The sequence below is a fragment of the Muscardinus avellanarius genome, assembly GCF_963383645.1.
Source record: "Muscardinus avellanarius genome assembly, chromosome: 2".
NCBI classification, from domain to species: Eukaryota; Metazoa; Chordata; class Mammalia; order Rodentia; family Gliridae; genus Muscardinus; species Muscardinus avellanarius.
The window spans coordinates 141,180,013-141,200,596 of NC_137787.1; the positions used below are offsets into that span (position 1 = coordinate 141,180,013).

The 20,584-nt window shown below is 36.8% G+C and overlaps 1 protein-coding gene across 1 annotated transcript in view; it reads left to right on the forward strand.

Moving 5' to 3' along the window:
* Positions 1-20,584, forward strand: part of KPNA3 (karyopherin subunit alpha 3) — a gene marked incomplete at both ends in the record, with an annotated part of 86,258 nt that overhangs the window by 41,253 nt on the left and 24,421 nt on the right. Inside the window, 6 exons of the mRNA XM_080688977.1 lie at positions 12,004-12,093; positions 12,287-12,316; positions 12,404-12,456; positions 12,583-12,678; positions 17,932-18,017; positions 20,194-20,280. Coding sequence (XP_080545103.1) covers positions 12,004-12,093; positions 12,287-12,316; positions 12,404-12,456; positions 12,583-12,678; positions 17,932-18,017; positions 20,194-20,280 — 442 coding nt within the window. The remainder of the gene's footprint in view (positions 1-12,003; positions 12,094-12,286; positions 12,317-12,403; positions 12,457-12,582; positions 12,679-17,931; positions 18,018-20,193; positions 20,281-20,584) is intronic.

The following is a 20,584-nucleotide window of genomic DNA, read 5'->3' on the forward strand; positions in this document are numbered from 1 at the left end:
AGTGCTTGGGAGGCTGAGACAGAAGGATGGCACAGGTTTGAAGCCAGCCTCAGCTACTTAGTGAGGCTCTCAGCAACTTAGTGATACCTTGTTTCCAAATAAAGTATATGTAAAAAAATAGATCTGGGAGGATAGCCCAGAGGTAGAAAAGCCCCTGTGTTCCACCCTTAGTAACCCCCCCCCCACAAAATTGCATAAAGTCACAGCTGACAAATGGCAAAGCTCCTAAAGATTATGCAGTAATGCTCAGCATATGTTTCTTAAGGAAATAGTGCTTTGTAAGTTGAGAATCAGTCCAAAATCCGTATCTAGTATTTTTAACTTTTGCACATTATATTAAATTTGATATAATCTTCTTATGTTTATTGATTGGCTCAGTAGGCTGTTAGATCTAAAGGTAAGGCAAGTTAGGTTCTTTATTTAAAAAAGCCCTCCCCCCCCCAAAAAAAAAAAAGAGCCCGCGTGGTGGTGCACACTTGTAATCCCCGCGCTTGGGAGGCTGAGACAGGAGGATCACACAGGTTCGAAGCCAGCCTCAGCTACTTGGTGAGGCTCTCAGCCACTTAGTGAGACCCTGTTTCCAAATAAAATATAAAAAATAGGTCTGAGAGTATAGCCTGGAGGTAGAAAGCCTCTGGGTTCCACCCCTAGTACCACCAAAAAAAAAAAAAAGCTATCAAAGTGTTCTGTTTTTGCTGATAAAATGATAAAATGTAGTACTTATTTTAGTTGTTTGTTTTAGTAAAATATCTCGGGTTTTTTTTGTTGTTGTTGTTGTTTGTTTGTTTGTTGTGGTTCTGGGGTTCCTGGAAGCCCTTCTAGCTCCGGGCTACACTCCCAGACCTATTTTATATTTTTTATTTGGAAACAGGATCTCTTAAGCCAGCGTGGCTGGCTTCGAACCTGCGCGATCCTCCTGTCTACCCCTCCCAGGCGCGGGGATTACAAGCGTATGCCACCACACCTGGCAAAATATCTCATTTTTAAAAATAAATTCCTCAAGCATCTTTGACAAACCTGTAGCATTTAACTGTCTGCTGCTGAGTGTCTAACATAGATGCAAGAAAAAGTATCCTTGCACTTTCTTCCTGTCTGATTGTGGCACCTGAGATTGAATAGGGGAAGACAAGGAAAAATAAATAAAATAAATTCCTCATATTAATAGGCTAAAGGAGAAATTTTATGATTATATCAATACAAGAAAAGTATTTGAAAAAAATCCAGTACTCATTCCTGATAAAATCTTGTAGCATTTTAGGAATGAAGGGATTATATCATCTTGATAAAGAGCACTTTAATGTCATACTTAATGATAAAAGATTGGGAACAAGGCAAAGCTATCCATTCTCAAATGCTTTCATTCAGTATAGTACTAGATAATCTACCTAATGCCTTAAGTCAAGAAAAGACATAAAAGGCATGTAGTTTGGAAAAGAAAAAATAGAACTGTCCATATTTGCAGATGACATAGAAAATTCCAAAGAATCTTATAAAATTCCTAGAATAAGTGAGTTTAGCATGATGACAAAATAAAAAAACATAAAAATCATCACATTTATGTACACTAACAATATATAGATACTAACTTATTATTTATTTATTTACTTATTTATTTATTTATTTATTGCGCTACTAGGGATGGAACCCAGGGGCATTATATCTCTGAGCTATGCTCCCAGCCCTATTGTTTAGTCTTTTTATTTTTTGAAACAGGGTCTCACTGAGTTGTCAAGGGCCTCGCTAAGTAGTTGAGGCTGTCCTCGAACTGCGATCTCCAGTCTCTGCCTCCTGAATGCTGGGATTACAAGTTGTGCCACCACATCTGGTATAGATAGCAACTTAAAAACACAAAACCATCCGTTATTATTATTTAGTTAGTTTGTTCATTTGCTTGTTTGTTTGTTAGTTATGGGAGCATAACAGGTTTATTTAGGAAGGGAGGGGTATAATTTAAGAGAAGGCCATAAAGGATTATGTTCCAAAGAAAGGGTCTGAAACAGATTGCTTTCAGGAGTAGAAAATGACATGGAACAGAGGGAGTTGTGTACCATAGAAAGGGTCTGGAACAGACTACTTCTTGGAATGGAAAATGGTCACAATACTATTTATTATATCGGCACACCAAAGAAAAAAATGTTTTGGTATACATTAATATAACATGTACAGGAATTGTGTACTGAAAACTATAAGGTACTAATGAAAGAAATCAAACAAGACATGTAAATGAAGAGAAACATGCTATATTCATTGGTTGAAAGCCTCACCATAGTAAAGATCAGTTATCCCTAAATTGAACTATTGATTTAGTGTATTACATATTGAAATCCCACCAAGTTTTGTTTGGTTGGTACTGGGGGTTGAGCCCAGGGGCATTATACCTCTGAGCTATACCCCCAGCCCAATTTTTATTTTTCGTTTTGAAACAGAGTCTCGCTAGGTTGCTGCTAAGGCTGTCCTCAAACCTGTAATCTTCCTATCTCAGCCTCCCAAGTACTGGGCTTACAGGCATGCACCACCATGCCCAACTCCTATTTTATTTTGAAACCTGGTCTTCCTAAGTTGTTGAAGTTCTCGCTAAATTGTTAAGGCCAGCCTTGAACCTCTGATCCTTCTGTCTCAGCCTCTCAAGTACTGGGATTACAGACATGGGCCACCATACCCAGTTCTACCAAGATTTTTGGTAGACATAGACAAGTTTGTTGTAAAATGTATATAGAAGCCGGGCTTGTTGGTACACACTTGTAGTCCCAGTATTTGGGAGGTTGAGACAGGAGGATCACAGGTTCGTGCCCAGCATCAGCTATTTAGTGAGGCTTTCTGGAACTTAGTGAGACCTTGTTTCAAAATAAAGAATAAAATAGGGCTGGGAGTATAACTTGGAGGTAGAATGCCTCTGGGTTCAGTTGTCAGTGTGTACACACACACACACACACACACACACACACACACACACACACACAGAGTATACAGAAACTGGGTATAGTGGTGCACATGCCTGTAATCCCTATTACTTGGAAGGCTAAGACAGGAGGTAGAATGCCCCATCCCCAATACCGCAAAAAAAATAACAACAAACAAAACGTTTGCTCTGAAAAAGCCCATGCAAAGAGGAACGTAAGACAAACTAGTAACTGGAAGAAAATATTTGCAAACTATATACTTAATAAAGGGATAGTATCCAACATATTTAATAAAATCACAAAACTCAACAAAAAAAGCAAATAGTCCAGTTAGACAATGGGCAAAGATGTGAAGGGTCATTTCATCGAAGATGATAAACAGATAGCAACTAATACAGGAAGAGGTATTTATTATCATTAGCCATCAGGGAAAATAGAAACTAAAACCATAACTATACATTTGTCAGAGCAGCCAAAATAAAAGCTAGTGATAACAGCAAATGCTGGCAAGAATGTGAAGAAGCTAGATCACTTACTTGTTGCTGGTAGAAATGGAAAGTTGTACCAAGTGTGGTGGCTCATGCTTGTAATCCCAGTACTTAAGAGGCTGAGACAGGAGGATTGCAGGTTCATGGCCAGCCTCAGCTACTTGGTGAGTCCCTCTACAACTTAGTGAGACCCTCAAAATAAAGAATAAAAAATAGGGCTGGGGGTGTAGCTGAGAGGTAGAATGCCTCTGGATTCAATCCCCAGGACTGGGAAAAAAAAAAACATACTGGAAAGTTGTGCTATCACTCTAGAATCCCATTCAGCAGATTTTTGTCTAAACATGCAACCTCTGTGACCTAGCAGTCATTGTCCTAGGTATTTACCCCAGAGAAGTGAAAACTGTGTTTATGTAAAACTTCTAATGTTATAGTAACTTCATTTGTAATAGCCCATATCTGGAAACAACCCAGATGACCTTTAGTGGGCAAATGATTAAATAAACATAGTTTATTTGTGGTATGTCTGTACCATGAAATACTACTCAGCAATAAAAAGAACAAAGTATGTATACAGGCAGTAACTCTTATGAGTCTTCACAGAGTCATATTGAGCCAAAAAGCCCCATTATAGAAAGATTATATCGTGTGTGATTCCATTTATATAGCAATTTTGAAATGATAAAATTTTAGAAATGGAAGACAAATTACTGGTTGCCAGAGATTAGATATGGGGACAGGGATATGGGAATTGGTTTTGCTTATATAAGGGCAACAAGAGAACATCTTGTGTTATTGAAACTGTTTAGCATCCTGACTCGTAATGGATACATGGATTTATACAGCTGATAGTAGAATTTACACACACATACACCACACACACACACACACACACACACACACACACACACACACGAAGTGGGAACTCTGGATTAGATCAGTGGACTGTATCAATGTCAACATTCCAGTTGTGGTGTTATAGTATAGTTTTGCAAAGTGTTACCATTGGGGGAACCTGGGCAATAAGGTAAAGGGGATTATTCTGGATTATCAATAACAACTATATTTGAATCTTAGTAAAATTTTTAGTTACAAAAGAAAAGCCTACATTGGTGAAGTAGAATCCCAAAAGGCTGCTATTTGAAAATATCATTTAAACAATCTTGCAGGAGTGAAAAATTGTGTAGGTTTTAGAGAGAACAGAGAATTTAGTAATGCAAGCAATATTGAGTCATAAGGAGTCTCACATAATCTTTTTAACCTATAAGTGACAATTCCATCTGAAAATGATTAAATACAATACATAGTTAATGAATTAATCATTAATTTTTAAAGGCGTTCAAGAAATTATCTGTGTGTGCATTTGAGAGAATAGATAGGTGTTGAAATTGGGCTAGTTCCCATAATTCTTGAGTTCGCTGTAACATTACAAAAGAAATATTTACCTTTTATGAGTGCTGAATATATTGTAGTGCAACCTTCAGGAGGGTAAGTCTCTAGAGTATGTCAGGTGAATCTCATTTAAGTTATTGATGATAGGCTTTCTTTTCTTTTTCTTTTTTCTTTTTCCTTCTTTTTTTTTTTTTTTTTTTTGAGGGGTGGTGGTGCTAGGGATCAAACCTTGCACATGTGAGGTACATGTTGTTACCACCGAACTACACATCCAGCCTTGTACTTGTTTTGATGAAGCCTCCTTTAATGATTATCCTATCACCAGAAACCTGCCAAGAGATGATCTTTCCTTGGCTTGTATATGTCTTGTTAGAGAAAAGTATAGTTCTTATGCCTTGGATGTTTTGTCCATGTTAGGATGTCTTCAGCTTAAATTATTGTTACCTAATTTTTGATAAAAGAAACAACTTACTAAGAAACTATAGTAGCTCCAAACTAATATATGCCTAATAACATGCCCAAATACATACCAAGTAAAAATAGGTGAAGTTAGGAGAAACTTGTCAAAAATGTAGTCATCATGGGAGACATTCTTTGTAGTTATGAATATATTAAGTACATCAAATAATAAGAGAATTTTTAAATAGCTTAATTCACAAGTTTTAACTAGTAAGACCTCATACATATTTGGGAACTGGTTTTGTGATAATACAAAGCTGTAGTTTCCAAACTATGCGCTGAAGTACCACTGAATCCCTACCACTGAATCCCAGAGTGAGCTCTTAAGGGGTCTTGGGATATCCTAAAACTTGAGAGAATATCCTTTGCCATCACAGAACTATTGAATCTTGAAGTAGTTCACAGTTTGAACATTAGAGTACTATGCAGTCCTTTCAGTCACATTTTAGCTAAGAGCAAAGTGATTCTTTTAATTTATTTATTTCCTGTATGACTACTAACTTGTTTTGGACCTACCTACATGATCAAATGAACTATTGGATATTTCTTTTAGTCAACACTGTAGACTGAGAAAGTTTAGGAATTGCTGGTATAAAGGAAATGTCAGCTGATTTCAGTGTGGTACACAGACCACGTTCTCTGACCATAGTATGATTTAGAAATCAATGTCAGTTACAAAAAGTTCAAAGTTGTAAAAGTTTTAAGGCACTTTTAAATACATTGAGCATCAACAAAATCACATGTTAAGACCTGCAGAATGCAGTTGAAGTGGTAAGTACTTGAGAGAAAGTCATAACCAGTAGAGAACAGAAACAAGTAATGTTAGGAATTTAAGGTATATTAAGTATAGCATACATTTAATTTTTTTTTTTTTTTTGTAGTACTGGGGGTTGAACCCAGGGGCATTTTACCTCTGAACTATACCCCCAGCCCGAGTTTTTATTCTTTATTTTGAAACAGGGTCTCCCTAAGTTGTGGAGGGCCTCACTAGCTGAAGCTGGCTGTGAACCTTTGATCCTTCAGTCTCAGCCTCCCAAGTACTGAGATAATAAGTGTGCACTACCATGCCCAGCGTATTGCATGCATTTAAAAACATGAGTGTATCAGCTTTTGCTACATAATAAACTATTCCAAAACTAAGTGTGAAATAATGGGCATTTTATCTAGTTAACAATTCTGTGGGTTATCAGATTTTTCTGGTCAGGTGAAAGGGTTGCATGGTGACTAGATGATCCAGGGTGGCTTCATGTACCTGTTTGGCTGTTGGCTGGGACCTCACTTGTCCTTCAATTAGCCACCTCCTCCAGTGGTTCAATGTTGTTCACATGATGATTTCAGAAAAAGAGCAGCAAGAGAAGATATTTCCCTGACATGTAAGCACTTTTAAAATCGGCTTGCTTAATGTCTTATTGCCAAAGCAAGTCACACAGTGGGCCAGCAGTCAGTGCAGGACCTAAATGCTTGGATGCTTGGATATTATCTACCATATATATATGGTATGTAAACACACACACACACACACACACACACACACACACACACACATATTGTGGTACTGGGGTTCCTGGAAACCCTTCTACCTCTGGGCTACATTCTCAGACCTATTTTATATTTTTTATTTGGAAACAGGGTCTCTTAAGCCAGCGTGGCTGACTTCAAACCTGTGCGATCCTCCTATCTCCGCCTCCCAAGTGTGGGGATTACAAGTGTGTGTCACCACGCCCAGCTATCTACCATAATTTGAATCTCAGCAACTTTATGCCACTAAATTTGAAAACTAAAGTGAAGTAGGCAGTTTTCTAGCAGAGTTGGAAAGAAATCATTTTATCCACCAGATTGAAAAAGAAAAATTTGGAATAGGTCTAAAAACAGTGAAAGAAATACTTATTAGTACCTTAAAATATAACTTTCTGAATCCTTTTGCAAAAGAAAAGCAGTAATCATTTTATTTTGAACAGAACTTCAATTAAGGAAGAGATCATTTCAAATTTGAGGAACAGAAAGTTTCAGCTTTATATTAAATGATTTCAGAGAAAATAGAAAAGAAACACTTCCCAACTCATTTTATGAAACTACCAAAAACTTTGACCCAGAATACCAGACCAACATAGTCTGAGAAATGATGCTTATAAGCCAAATTCACTTAGAAACATATGGGAAGAAAAATTCTAAAAAAAAAAATATTAGTATATCAAGCCCAGAAATGAATACTTTTTAAAAATCAAGAAAGATTTCTCCCAGGACTTGCAAAGATAGGTTAACACTAAAAAATCAATTAATTTACCACATTTACAGATGAGAAGAGAAAATAATATGTTCATTTAATTAAATGTAAAAGAAGCGTAATTTAATAAGATTTAACACTTACTCATGGCCTAGAAAAAAAATTGGAAAATTAATAATAGAAAGGAGCTTCCTTATCAAACAAATGATGTCTACCCAAAAAAGCACACATCATATAATGATAAAATGCTGTTCCTAGACTGAGGATCTGTGTATATAGGAAGTTTTAGTAGTATTTAGTACTTCTTATTATTTCCATGCCTGAAGTATCTGGGCGATTAGGAATGGTAGAGTAAAATTTCTAAGTGATCTTTAGGAGCTTCATTGTTCAGGCTCTGAAACAAAGAGAAAAACAAAATGATAGGGTGGGATTAGAATAATTTTGGGGGGCCAATTTGCTAATAAACTTTATATTAGGAATACCAGAGGGACTCCAGACAATGGAGGGGAAACCTCAGCAAAGCTGGAGTGGAAGGATAGGAGAGGAAGAAGGCTGAGGTTGATTAATGGAGGAGCTATATCCAATTATGTGTAAAAGTATGAATGTAGCATGGTTAACCTGTATACTCATTGTTGGGAGGGGGAAAGGGTAAGCGGGAGGGGGGGTGGAGAGGGCACCAAGCACAGTCTGAATGTATGCCATTTTTAATATCCACATAAAAATAAATTAAAAACAAAATACAAAAAAGAGAAACTTTAAAATCAAATTTATATCAAAGTTGTGAAAGATTACTATATTATACAGTCAGTTTCAAAACTATATTACAAAACCACTGAGTACTATATAATATATAGGTCTTTTTTTTTTTTTTTTTTTTTGCAGTACTGGGGATGGAACCCAGGGGTATTCTACCTCTGAGCTATATCACCAGCTCTATTTTTTTTATTGTTTCTTTTTGAAACAGGGTCTCACTAAATTACAGAAGGCCTAAGTAGCTGAGGTTATTCACAAACCCAGATCCTTCTGTCTCAGCCTCCCAAAATAGGTCTTCTTTTAATTTTGAAAATTTCAGATTTATAGTTTGAAATTTAAAGTTGTAAGAATGGTACAGAAAATAATGTATACCCTTCAGTGGGTACCCAGCTTCCTTGGATTGTTAGCATTTTTTGCATATTTGCCATATTTTCCTTTTCTTTATATATACGTAGTTATGTATAATAATATTAGTTAATAAATATTAATAGTGAACTAATGATTGTGTGTGTGTGCATGTATACATATTTTTACCTGAATTGCAAGCATGATGCCCCATTGCCTTTAATACAAGCAAGTTTTTTTTTGTTGTTTGTTTGTTTTTTGTTTTTTGCAGTACTGGGGATTGAACCCAAGGACATTCTACCTCTGCGCTACACCCCAACCCTATTGTTTATTCTTTATTTTGAAACAGGGTCTCATTAAGTTGCAGAGGGCCTCACTAAGTAGCGGAGGCTGACCACAAACCTGAGATACTCCTATTTCAGCCTCCCAAGTACTAGGATTACAAATATGTTTTACTCTGCCCACCTAGCAGTATTTGTATTTTTTTTAACAAAAAAAAAAACAAACCACAAAACTTTCTAGCCAGGTGTGATAGCATATGCTTGTAATCCCAGTACTTGGGAGGCTGAGACAGGAAGATTGCACAGGTTCGAAGCCAGCCTCAGTTACTTAGTGAGGCTCTCAGCAACTTAGTGAGACCCTTTTTCTAATAAAATATATTAAAAAAAAAAATAGGTCTGGAGTGTATCCCAGAGGTAGAAAGCCCCTGGGTCCCATCCCCAGTACCACCAAAAACAAAAAACAAAAAACCTTTCCTATGTAATAACAATGACTTATCAAAATAACTATGTAAAATTATATCATCTAATTCATAGGCTCAACTCAAAATTTGCAAATTATTCCCAATAATGTTCTTTATAAATCAGAGATCCAGTTCAAGATCAGACATTGCATTTTGTTGTCATGTTTCTTCGGCTTCCTTTAGTCTGGAACTGTTCCTTAGTGTTTATCTTTTCATGACTATATCTTTAAAGATTATAGGCTTTCTTTTTGTAGAATGGTAGATGCAGAATTATCTTTTCTCAGGTTATTTGTTTATTTTGTTCAAGAATCCACAGAAGGAATATTGTGTTTTCTCAGTGCACCAGGTTGGGGATATGCACTGTTGATTTGTCCTTTCCTGCATATTTTGTCACTTGGTCAAAAATATCATCCTGCCAAATTTTCCCACCATAAATTAATAAGTATTCTGTGAGAAGCCACTTGAGACGATGTAATATTAGCACATGGATTTAAACATTCATGAGATAATTTAATTTCAAAATAACTTGGAACTGGGTATTTATGTAGGTACTAGAGATGTTTGTTGTGATATAAGTGGAAGTTAGTAAGCACATGATTAGTGTTCATGTACACATCAGTTTGTTTAAACATGCTTGCATATACACAGCACAAAATTTGGTGTTAAAAATAAGCTAGGAAGATTAAGATGTATTTATTTTTAGTTTTAATTTTCTATTTGACCTGAATTTTGTCGTGAATATTAATGCCTTTTCAATAGCTTTCTCATAATCACTCTCATATATATTGAACACTAGAAGTGTATCTTTTGAAATTTTAGTTTGAAAAGGATATTAGAAATCATTTACTCAGCCGGGTGTGGTGGCACACGCTTGTAATCCCCGTGCTTGGGAGGCAGAGACAGGAGGATCGCGCAGGTTCGAAGCCAGCCGTGCACGCTGGCTTAGGAGACCCTGTTTCCAAATAAAAATGTAAAAATAGGTCTGAGAGTGTAGCCCGGAGGTAGAATGGCTTCCAGAAACCCCAGTACCACCAAAAAAAAAAAAAAAAAAAGAAAGAAAGAAATCATTTAGTCAGTCTTGTCATCTGTTTTGAGAGTAAGTACTGGAAATTGAGCCTAGGACCTCACTCATGAGCTCTCTTCTATTGAAGCTAAGCCCCTACCCATTTTCTTTTATTTTTTATTTTAGATGAGGGCTATCTAAGTTCTCCAGGCTGGCCTTGAACTTCTTGAGAACCTCCTGCCTCAGCCTCCGGAGTAGTTGAGATTACACACATGCTCCACCACACCAAGCTGATCTACTTTTAAAAATTTATCATTATTATTATTATTATTATTATTATTATTATTATTATTATATTTGCAGGTCTGAGGATGGAACCCAGGGGCATTTGACCTCTGAGCTCCACCCTCTGCCCTATTTTTTATTCTTCAATTTGAAAGAGGGCCTCACTAAGTAGTTAAGACTGTCCTCAAACTGCAATCCTTCAATCTCAGCCTCCCAAATGCTAGGATTACAAGCATGCTCCAGAACCATGCCTGGCTATCAATTAATTCTATAGCTAATTTAAAAACAAAAAATTTGGTAATTTACTCAAAGTTACATAATATAAGAAATCATACAGGTTATTATTAACAATGAAGACCCATTTAGTGTGGAAATATATTTGCTAGTAGAGAATTCTTGTTTGTAAAAGCCAGATAACAAGAGTTTAAATTGGAGATGATAGCAAATAGATGTCATTTATGTTAATGAAGTCCCACTCCTATCCCTCCAATAGGCATATATACACTTTTGACATTGAGCCATTGACTCTCTTAAGCTGCCGCCGCTGCCCCCCCTCCTTCATTGGAGATTGAACTTAGAGGTGGTCTACAGAGGTACACCTCTAGCCCTTTTAAGTTTTTTATTTCACAATGTTTTTGATAAATTTCTGAGGGCCTTGCTAAGTTTCTGAAGCTAGCTTCATATCTGTGATCATCCTATCTTAGCCTTCCAAATACTGAGATTATAGGAATGAGCCACCACGTCCAGCTTCTTAATGAATTGCTTTCAGGTAGCTGTAAGAAATAAGTAGATGAAAACTGGCCTAGGTTCTGGGGATGTAACTCAGTGGTAGAACACTTGCCTACCAAGCACAAGAAAGGAGGAGGCAGGGAGGCAGACATACTAGTTGAAAGATATTTGCTTAGATGTTTATAATAATATTTCTAGATGCTTATAATATTGCATCCTCAAATTTATTTATTTTGCAGTACTGGGGATTGAACCTAGGGGCCTTCTACCTCCAAGCCCTATTTTTCCTTCTTTTGAAACAGCATCTCACTAAGCTGTTTAGGGCCTCACTAAATACCTGAAGCTGACTATGAACCTGAGATCCTCCTGTCTCAGCCTCCCAAGTACTGGGATTATAAGCATGTGCTACCACATCTGGCTACATCCTCAAATTTAAATCCTTACTAAGGATCGGGAAGCACAGTATGAGTCAAAACTGAGTGTTGTGTATAAGTTGACTGTAAATCAGTTATTACTGATACAGAATAGCCTTGCCATTGATTTGAATATGAATATTTAATGAATATTATCCTTTTATAGAGATTCAGTATTCGTTTCATAATTTCTGAATAAACTTGAAACAATTTTAATATTTTTTCTTTGATAACACTTTCTGAGTTCTTAAGCATTTATTGATTGCCTTTTAGAACAAAAGAGATGAACACTTATTAAAAAAGAGAAATGTTCCCCAAGAAGAAAGTTTAGAAGATTCAGATGTTGATGCTGATTTTAAAGCAGTAAGTTACTTTGTTTTAATAAAATATCCTTAAAATCGTTTTTGCAGCAGCCAGGAAAACTTTATTTTTAATATAAGACCAATTTTTAAATGATATAAGCCATATTACAGACTATTACATTAGCAGATAAAACTATTTGGTGAATGTAGTTTTGGCAAGAAACTCTGCTGAACTATTTTCTTTTCTTTTAAAGCAAAATGTAACACTAGAAGCTATATTGCAGGTATGTTTTTAATTTAATATTATCAATTCAGAGTGTTTTGAAATAGAATTTTATTTTAATTTCTTAAATTTACATTTGTTGTTGCAGAATGCCACAAGTGATAACCCAGTGGTCCAGTTGAGTGCTGTCCAGGCAGCAAGGTAAATACTAGTTTTTCCAGAGAGAGAATTATGTTATATCTTGAGTGTCTTAGTGATAGATAGTCTAGGAGGAGGAGTTTTTAAATTTCTGTTCATACTTTAAAATTATAATTATTTCTTTTATAGAAAACTGTTATCCAGTGACAGAAATCCACCAATTGATGACCTAATAAAATCTGGGATTTTACCAATTCTAGTCAAATGTCTAGAAAGAGATGATAAGTAAGTATGGATTTGACTCCTTATTCTGTTTTTTTCCATTTAACTTAAAATTTAGGATTGTTATTTAACCAAAATATTCAATTTGGTTTTGCGTTTCTTATATTTTAATAGTCATGCTTTTATGTAGTTTTCTTATTTTATGAATACATACAGTGGATTAAAAGTATTCTTTTTAAGCCGGGCGTGATGGTGCATGCTTGTAATCCCCACGCTTGGGAGGCGGAGACAGGAGGATCACGCAGGTTCGAAGCCAGCCGCGCTGGCTTAAGAGACCCTGTTTCCAAATTAAAAATTAAAAATAGGTCTGGGAGTGTAGCCCGGAGGTAGAAGGGTTTCCAGGAACCCCAGTACCACCCCCCCAAAAAAAGTATTCTTTTTAGAAGCCAAGCATGGTGGCGCACGCTTGTAATCCCAGCATGTGGGAGGCTGAGACAGGAGGATTGTGGTTTAAAGACAGCCTCAGCTGCTACTTAGTGAGGCCTTTTGCTGAGACCCTGTTTCAAAATAAAGAATAAAAAATGGGGCTGGAGCTGTGGCTCAAAGGTAGAATGCCCCTAGATTTCATCCCTAGTACAAAATATATATATATATAATTTTTTTTTTCTGAAGTCTGTATTCATTTTATAGGAAGTATTTAGTTCCTGGGTATTGTTCTGATTTACCTCAAATATTATAGTCTTTATTTGTTAGAGTTTTTAATTCTTATATTTAAAAAAAAAAAAAAGTGTTTGAGTCAGCCTTTGCTTATGAGTCTATATATAGATTAACCTCATGACTAGTCAACATGAATGGTTTCCAGAACTTAGTGACTCTTGTGTCCTGGGAGTATTCCAGTTGATCACTGATCCTCTTCGTAGTCTTTAATAAACTCCAGCCATGATCAGTTGTCTAATGTCCTGCTTTTTGTTTGTTGGACATTAAGAGTAGGGGGTCAAGTTGTTCTTACCCAGAAGAGAAAGGCATACATACCACTTGGTATCTTTTTGAGATACTGGTCCTTTTTCCATTTGTATATAGAAATATATCAGGGCTATGTCTTAAATTGTATCAATTTAATAAGAATATAAAATAGAACTTCAAAATACTTTCTATCTTTAAGAGCATTTAGATGGAAACTTGGGATATTCTACTAAATGTTGTCCAAGGAATTTTTAGTTAATTAGATAAAATTGGTGGTATACAATTGTTGCCATTTAGAGTTTTTAGTGTGTAAAAATACCTTCTATTATCAGCTGGTGTGGTGGCGCAGGCTTGTGATCCCAGTATTTGGGAGGCTGAGATGGGAGGATTGTGGTTCGTGGAAAGCCTCAGCTACTTAGTGAGGCCCTCTGCAACTCAGTGAGACCTGGTTTCAAAATAAAGAATAAAAAATAGGGCAGGGGGTATAGCTCGGAGATTGAATGCCCCTGGGTTTCATCCCCAGACCCACAAAAACAAAACAAAACAAAAAAAAACCTATCATTGTGCCCCATAACCTTCCCCACAACCACACTTCTTAGCCTTAGAAAAAGTAATACTTTTTTTTGCCAGGCATGGTGGCGCATGCTTGTAATTCCCACACTTGGGAGGCTGAGACAGGAGGATCACACAAGTTCAAAGCCAGCCTCAGCTACTTAGGTTCTCAGCAACTTAGTGAAGCCCTTTTCCCAAATAAAATATAAAAATAGGTCTGGAAGTATAGCCCGGAGGTAGAAAGCCCCTGGGTTCCACCCCCAGAACCACCAAGAAAAACAAAAGTAATAATACTTTTTTCATGCTGTTATGTGTATTTTCTTTTAAAAATGGTTTATCTAAGTAAAGGTAAATTTTATATGAGCTATTTGAAACAAACAGACCTGTGTAACCACCATCCAAAGCAAGAATAGAAAATTGCTGGTGATTTAGGTGACTTTAAAGCCTTCTCATGGGAACTTATGTTACAGTGTAAAGTCCCATAGACTTCAGAGCCATGCTGATCCAGTTTGCTGTTGACAAAATCCCATATGTTTTTGTTTTGTTTTGTTTTGGTTTTTTTTTTTTTTTTTTTTTTTTTTGGTGGTACTGGGGTTCCTGGAAGCCCTTCTACCTCTGGGATACACTCCCACGGGCTACACTCCCAGACCTATTTTTTAACTTTTTTTTTTTTTTAAGTGGAAACAGGTCTCTTAAGCCAGCGAGGCTGGCTCCAAACCAGCACGATCCTCCTGTCTCCGCCTCCCAAGTGCGGGGATTACAAGCGTGCGCCACCACGCCCAGCTTCAAAATCCCATATGTTTTGAACCTCAGATATCTCTTCTATAAAAATTAGGCATGGTGGTTCATGTTTATAATCCTAGCATTCGGGAGGTAGAGACCAGAGGATTGCGGTTCACAGACAGCCTTAGCTATATAATCTCAAGCTTATAATAAATGTTCATTTATTGTTTGCTTATTATACTTATTTTATATCCTTTTTTTCTTTCTTTTTTTTAAGCATTATTTTTATTTTATTTTGTGGTACTGGGGGTGGAACCCAGGGGCTTTTCTACCTCTGGGCTATACTCCCAGACCTATTTTATACTTTATTTGGAAACAGGGTCTCACTCAGTTGCTGAGAGCCTCACTAAGTAGCTGAGGCTGGCTTCAAACCTGTGCAGTCCTCCTGTCTCAGCCTCCCAAGCGCTGGGATTACCAGCGTATGCCACCACCCCTGGCTCTCCTTTTATTTATTTATTTATTTATTTATTTATTTATTTATTTATTTATTTTTAATGTGACATCTTGGAAGATTTTCCCCTAGTTTTGAAATTTAAGTTTTTGTATCTTTGCCTTTTTCATTTACAGCCTCCATTTTCAGTATATTGCCAATTTAATAATTCTCCTTCCAATCTGGGACAATAAACGAGGTGGGGTGGCACATGCTGTAATCCCTGTGATTCAGGAGACTAAGGCATAAGGGATTGCAAGTTCAAAACCAGCCAATGCAACTTAGTGAGACCCTATCTCAGCCTTCCTTTACTTTCCCTTCCCTCCCTGCTTCCCTCCTTCCCATGTGTGTATGTATATATGCATGCATGCACACTCACACACTGAACCCAGGGGCATTCTGTCTCTGAGCTGTATCCCAGCCGTGTGTGTATGCACGCGTGCATGTGCGCGTTCTGAGCTGTATCCCCAGCCGTGTGTGTGTGTGTGCACGCGTGCATGTGCGCGTTCTGAGCTGTATTCCCAGCCGTGTGTGTGTGGTGTGTGTGTGTGGGGGGGGCAGACGGACTAGGAATGGAACTCAGGAGCTTTCTACCTCCAAGCTACACTCCCAGACCTATTTTCTATTTTATTTGGAAACAGGGTCTCACTAAGTAGCTGAGGCTGGCTTCGAATCTGTCTGATCCTCCTGTCTCAGCCTCCCAAGTACTGGGATTACAAGAATATGCCACCATACCCAGCTCCTTTTCATTATTTTATTCTGAAACAGGACTGGCCTCAAACTTGTAACCATCCTGTCTCAGTCTTCCAAGTACTGGGACTATAGATGTGCATCACTGCACCCAGCTGTGTTTTGAGTCTCTCACTTCTTTTTTGTGGTACTGAGGATTGAACCCAGGGGCATTCTACCTACGAGCTAGCGAACCTGCGGTCCTCTGTAGCCTTCCAAGTACTGAAGTTACAAGTGTGTGCCACCATGCCTGCCTTTTTTTTTTTTTTTTTTTTTTTTTTTTTTTTTTTTTTTTTTTTGGTACTGGAGGCAGTCTACTTCAAAGCTACACCCCAGTTCTTTTTATTTTGAAACAAGAACTCAATAAGTTGCTGAGTCTGATCTTGAAACTGTGATCCTCTTATCTCAGTTCCCCCAAATACTGGGATTACAGTTGGTGTGACACATATCCAGCTGGATCTTTAATTTTTTATTTATTTATTTATTTATTTTTGGTGGTACTGGGATTCCTGGAAACCCTTCTTCCTCCGGGCCACACTCCCAGACCTATTTTATATATATTTTTAATTTGGAAACAGGGTCTTTAAGCCAGCGAGGCAGCTCCGAACCTGCACAATCCTCCTGTCTCTGCCTCCCAAGTGCGGGGATTACAAGCGTGCGCCACCACGCCTGGCTCTACGTGTCTTTTAACAGGTCTTTCATTGGCCGTAAACCTGTTTTTACTGATTATATATAGCATTGACCTATTATTATTTTCTTCTTAACATCATTTTCTTTTTCTTTTTTTTTTTTGGTGGAAGCCCTTCTACCTCCGGGCTACACTCCCAGACCTATTTTTACATTTTTTAAATTTGGAAACAGGGTCTCCTAAACCAGCGTGCGCAGCTGGCTTCGAACCTGCGCGATCCTCCTGTCTCTGCCTCACAAGCACGGGGATTACAAGCATGCGCCACCACGCCTGGCATCATTTTCTTTTGTAGACAGAATTCTGTTGTTATTAATCCTCAGTTTCAGGATTTATTATTTATTCTCTTATTAATCCTAAGTTTCAGAATTAGGTTTTAGTAGCACCTTGTATTTAGTTATGTCTACAGAATAAATGACAAAATTAGAAACTTAAGATTTGAGACTCACTTCCTACTTTTACCCCAGCCACCAATATTTACCACATGAACCCTATTATAGTTTTGTGTATCTCCTTGACTTCAGTTCTCTTACACTATGTTTCATTCATACGTATCATGATTATTCTTCCCATGATGTATATATTTTTAATTTGTAGCTTTTATTGCTTGCCTTTTAAAATCCGTCTTTGTAAAGTTAATTCAGTTTTCACTTTCTTTGTGAGATCTTCCATGACTATTCCAAATTATAATGATCTTGTCTTTTCTGTAAAATTATGCAACTTTGTAAATAGCTCCACTGTGTAACACAGATGGTGTAGTGGAGTCAGATGGGGTCCCATCTTTAAGGCCAGCCTAGTGGCTCTGGCAGTGATTCAAGTGAGATGAGAGCCTCAGCTATCTCAGTAATTTTAGTATTGATACAAATGGAAGAAATATTCAGGAGGTAAAACTGTCATGACTCTGATTAGATGTGTTGTTGGTGGGAAAGGAAGGAATCAAGAAACATGATGGCTTAGCTATATGTTATAACTACCAGTGCATTAAAAAAGTAGATTTATAGTAATTAGCTTTGGAAGGCAGTGAGATATTGAGATACAGATGAGCAGCAGGCAATTGGATATAACAAGGTGACATTTAAGAACAAGATAAGAGACAGCTGGCCATATAGGCCTGAGGTTCATAAATTTAAGTGGTAGTTATGTGTCTGAAAATATCTTTTATTCTTTCTTGTAGTCCTTCATTACAGTTTGAAGCTGCTTGGGCACTAACTAATATAGCTTCAGGAACTTCTGCACAGACTCAAGCTGTTGTACAGTCTAGTAAGTCAATTAAATTCTTTTTTTTTTTTTTTTTTTTTACTTTTTTAATGGTGGCAATAATTGGGTTTTGTAGTACTGAATTTTATCTTAGGACATTTTAAAACTGGTGAATTTTTATGTTACTTTGATGACTGATATCTTTCCCATAACTATCATTAATGTGTCATTAAGTAATTTTAATTGTAGTTACTAAAAAGGGAAGAGGGTTTTATTATTTGAGGTAGAGACCAACTCAGGTAACAGAATTTTTTGTTTTTGTTTCTAATACCTTTAAGGTATGCTGTGGCTTATGCCTTTTAGGCTATATCATACATATTTTAAAGAATTTGCTTACCTCCAGATGGGCCAATAACTAACTATTGGTGCTGTGACACAAAGGGACACAGCCCTTAGAAAAGTTTCCAGTTTCATGTTAGTTGTAACAGAAAGAGAACAGGGTTTAGACTGGGGCTTTAATAGAAACAAAAGGTACAATAATAACAATGTCTTGTTTTCATTATTTCTTAATTATTTTAAATTTGTGATAAATTATGCTGTCTTCTAGTTTATAGAAGTGATCAATAAGAGTTAAGGATGTAAGTCAGTTGCTTGAAACTCTCATATTTTACTAGTGGAGATGCAAAATGTAGCTACTTTGGTAAACATTTTCTCGGAAGGTTAAACATGAAGTTATACCATATGAGCCAACAGTTCTACTCCTAGGTAAAACCAAGAGGGGTAAAACCTGTCTACACGAGGACTTGCACACAAATATTCACAACAGCATTACTCATAAATAACTGAATGTCCAGTAGCTGATGAGTGGTTAAACAAAATCTGTATGTAATGAAGTACTATTTAGCAATCAAAAAGAATAAAGTACTGATAACTGTTGCATCGTGGACAAACCTTGAAAACATGAGAGAAAGAAGCCAAATACACACACGCATGCGCACATGCACACACCATGCAGTATGATTTTATTTATCTGAAATGTCCGAAATAGGCAATCTATAAAGACAAAAGGCAGATGTTTAATGATTATATAGGACTGGAAGAGTTGGTGGTAGAGGAACTAATGGGCAGTGATTGCCATGGATGTGAGGTTTCTTTGGTGATGATGGAAATGTATAATTACATTGTGGCAATAACTGCATATCCCTGTATAAGTCACAGCATCATATACTTAAGATGATAAATTCTATTTGTTCAAAGTATGACTCAATTTAAATTAGAATGTCAAGTAAATAATACAGGTAGTACATAGACATAACAAAAATATTCTAGAGGTAGCACAGGATAAACAAAAGTGGTCCAGTTTATCCCAGAAATGGGTATAATTTGTAAGTTACTAAAAGTAAGAATTAGCAGAGCACAGTGAGATAGGACTGTAATCCGGGCTACTTGGGAGGCTAAAGAAAGAAGATCACAAGTTTGAGGCCAGCCTGGGCAATTTAGACTGTCTCAAAATTAAAATTTAAAACAGCTGGGGATGTAGGTTGGTTGTAGAGTGCCTTCAAGTTTAATCCCCATTACTACACAAAATTAAAAAATAAGAATTATAATGATAAGTTATTTTAAAAATAAGGTAGATCTTATGCAAGATTAATTGGTTCTTTGCTGAATTTTATATCAGGAATTAGATTGCATTAGCAAAAGCATTACATTTTAATGTTGCATATTTTGAGCTGGAACTTTGTTGTGGGGGTTAGGAGGTACTGGTGTTTTTTTACCCAGTGCTATTCACATGCTAAGCATCACTCTACAGCGGAGATACATTCCCAGCCCTTATTTTGAGATAGTGTTACTTTCTCCCAAGGTGACTTCCAACTTGTGATTCTTCTACCTCAGTTTCCCTAATAGCTGGGATCACAGGTATATGCCGCCACTCCTGGCCTCTTCTTTTTTTTTTAAATGAATTATGGGAATGATTTCATGCTGCTGTTTTCTTTTAATTAACGATAAAATTGTAATGTGTAGATACTATCAATTGGTGTGTTACTCAGATATTACTAGGGGAAAATACTGAAATTAATTTTAGAGTACAGATATCCTGGCCACATATGTTCATCTAGTGAATTATAATTGGGCAATGACAATGTGCCAGGCTCTCTGTATTTTGTCAACTTATTTAGGCTGAAATCTATAAATGTATCAACATTTTGTCCATATAAATACTAGTTTTTCTTTATTACAGATGCAGTACCTCTTTTTCTGAGACTTTTGCATTCACCACATCAGAATGTTTGTGAACAAGCAGTGTGGGCTTTGGGAAACATTATAGGTAAGATGCATGTAGGATTGAAAAGACTCCAATTAAGAATCTTACTTAACTTTTTTTCTACATTGGCATAGCCATTAAATACTATGTTTCCTCTGAATTTACTGTGGGTTGACTGTATTCTTCCCTCAGAAATACTGATGTAAGTTGGCACCTCTTTCAAAAGGACATACTGTGTTTGTCTCGGTATAGGTTAAATTCGTTACCAAATTAAAATCTGGAGAAACAACAGCACTTGATGCCTGCGACTAATGGCGAGGAAACATAGAACATCAGTGTCCCAACATGCGCCATTGCATACATTCCA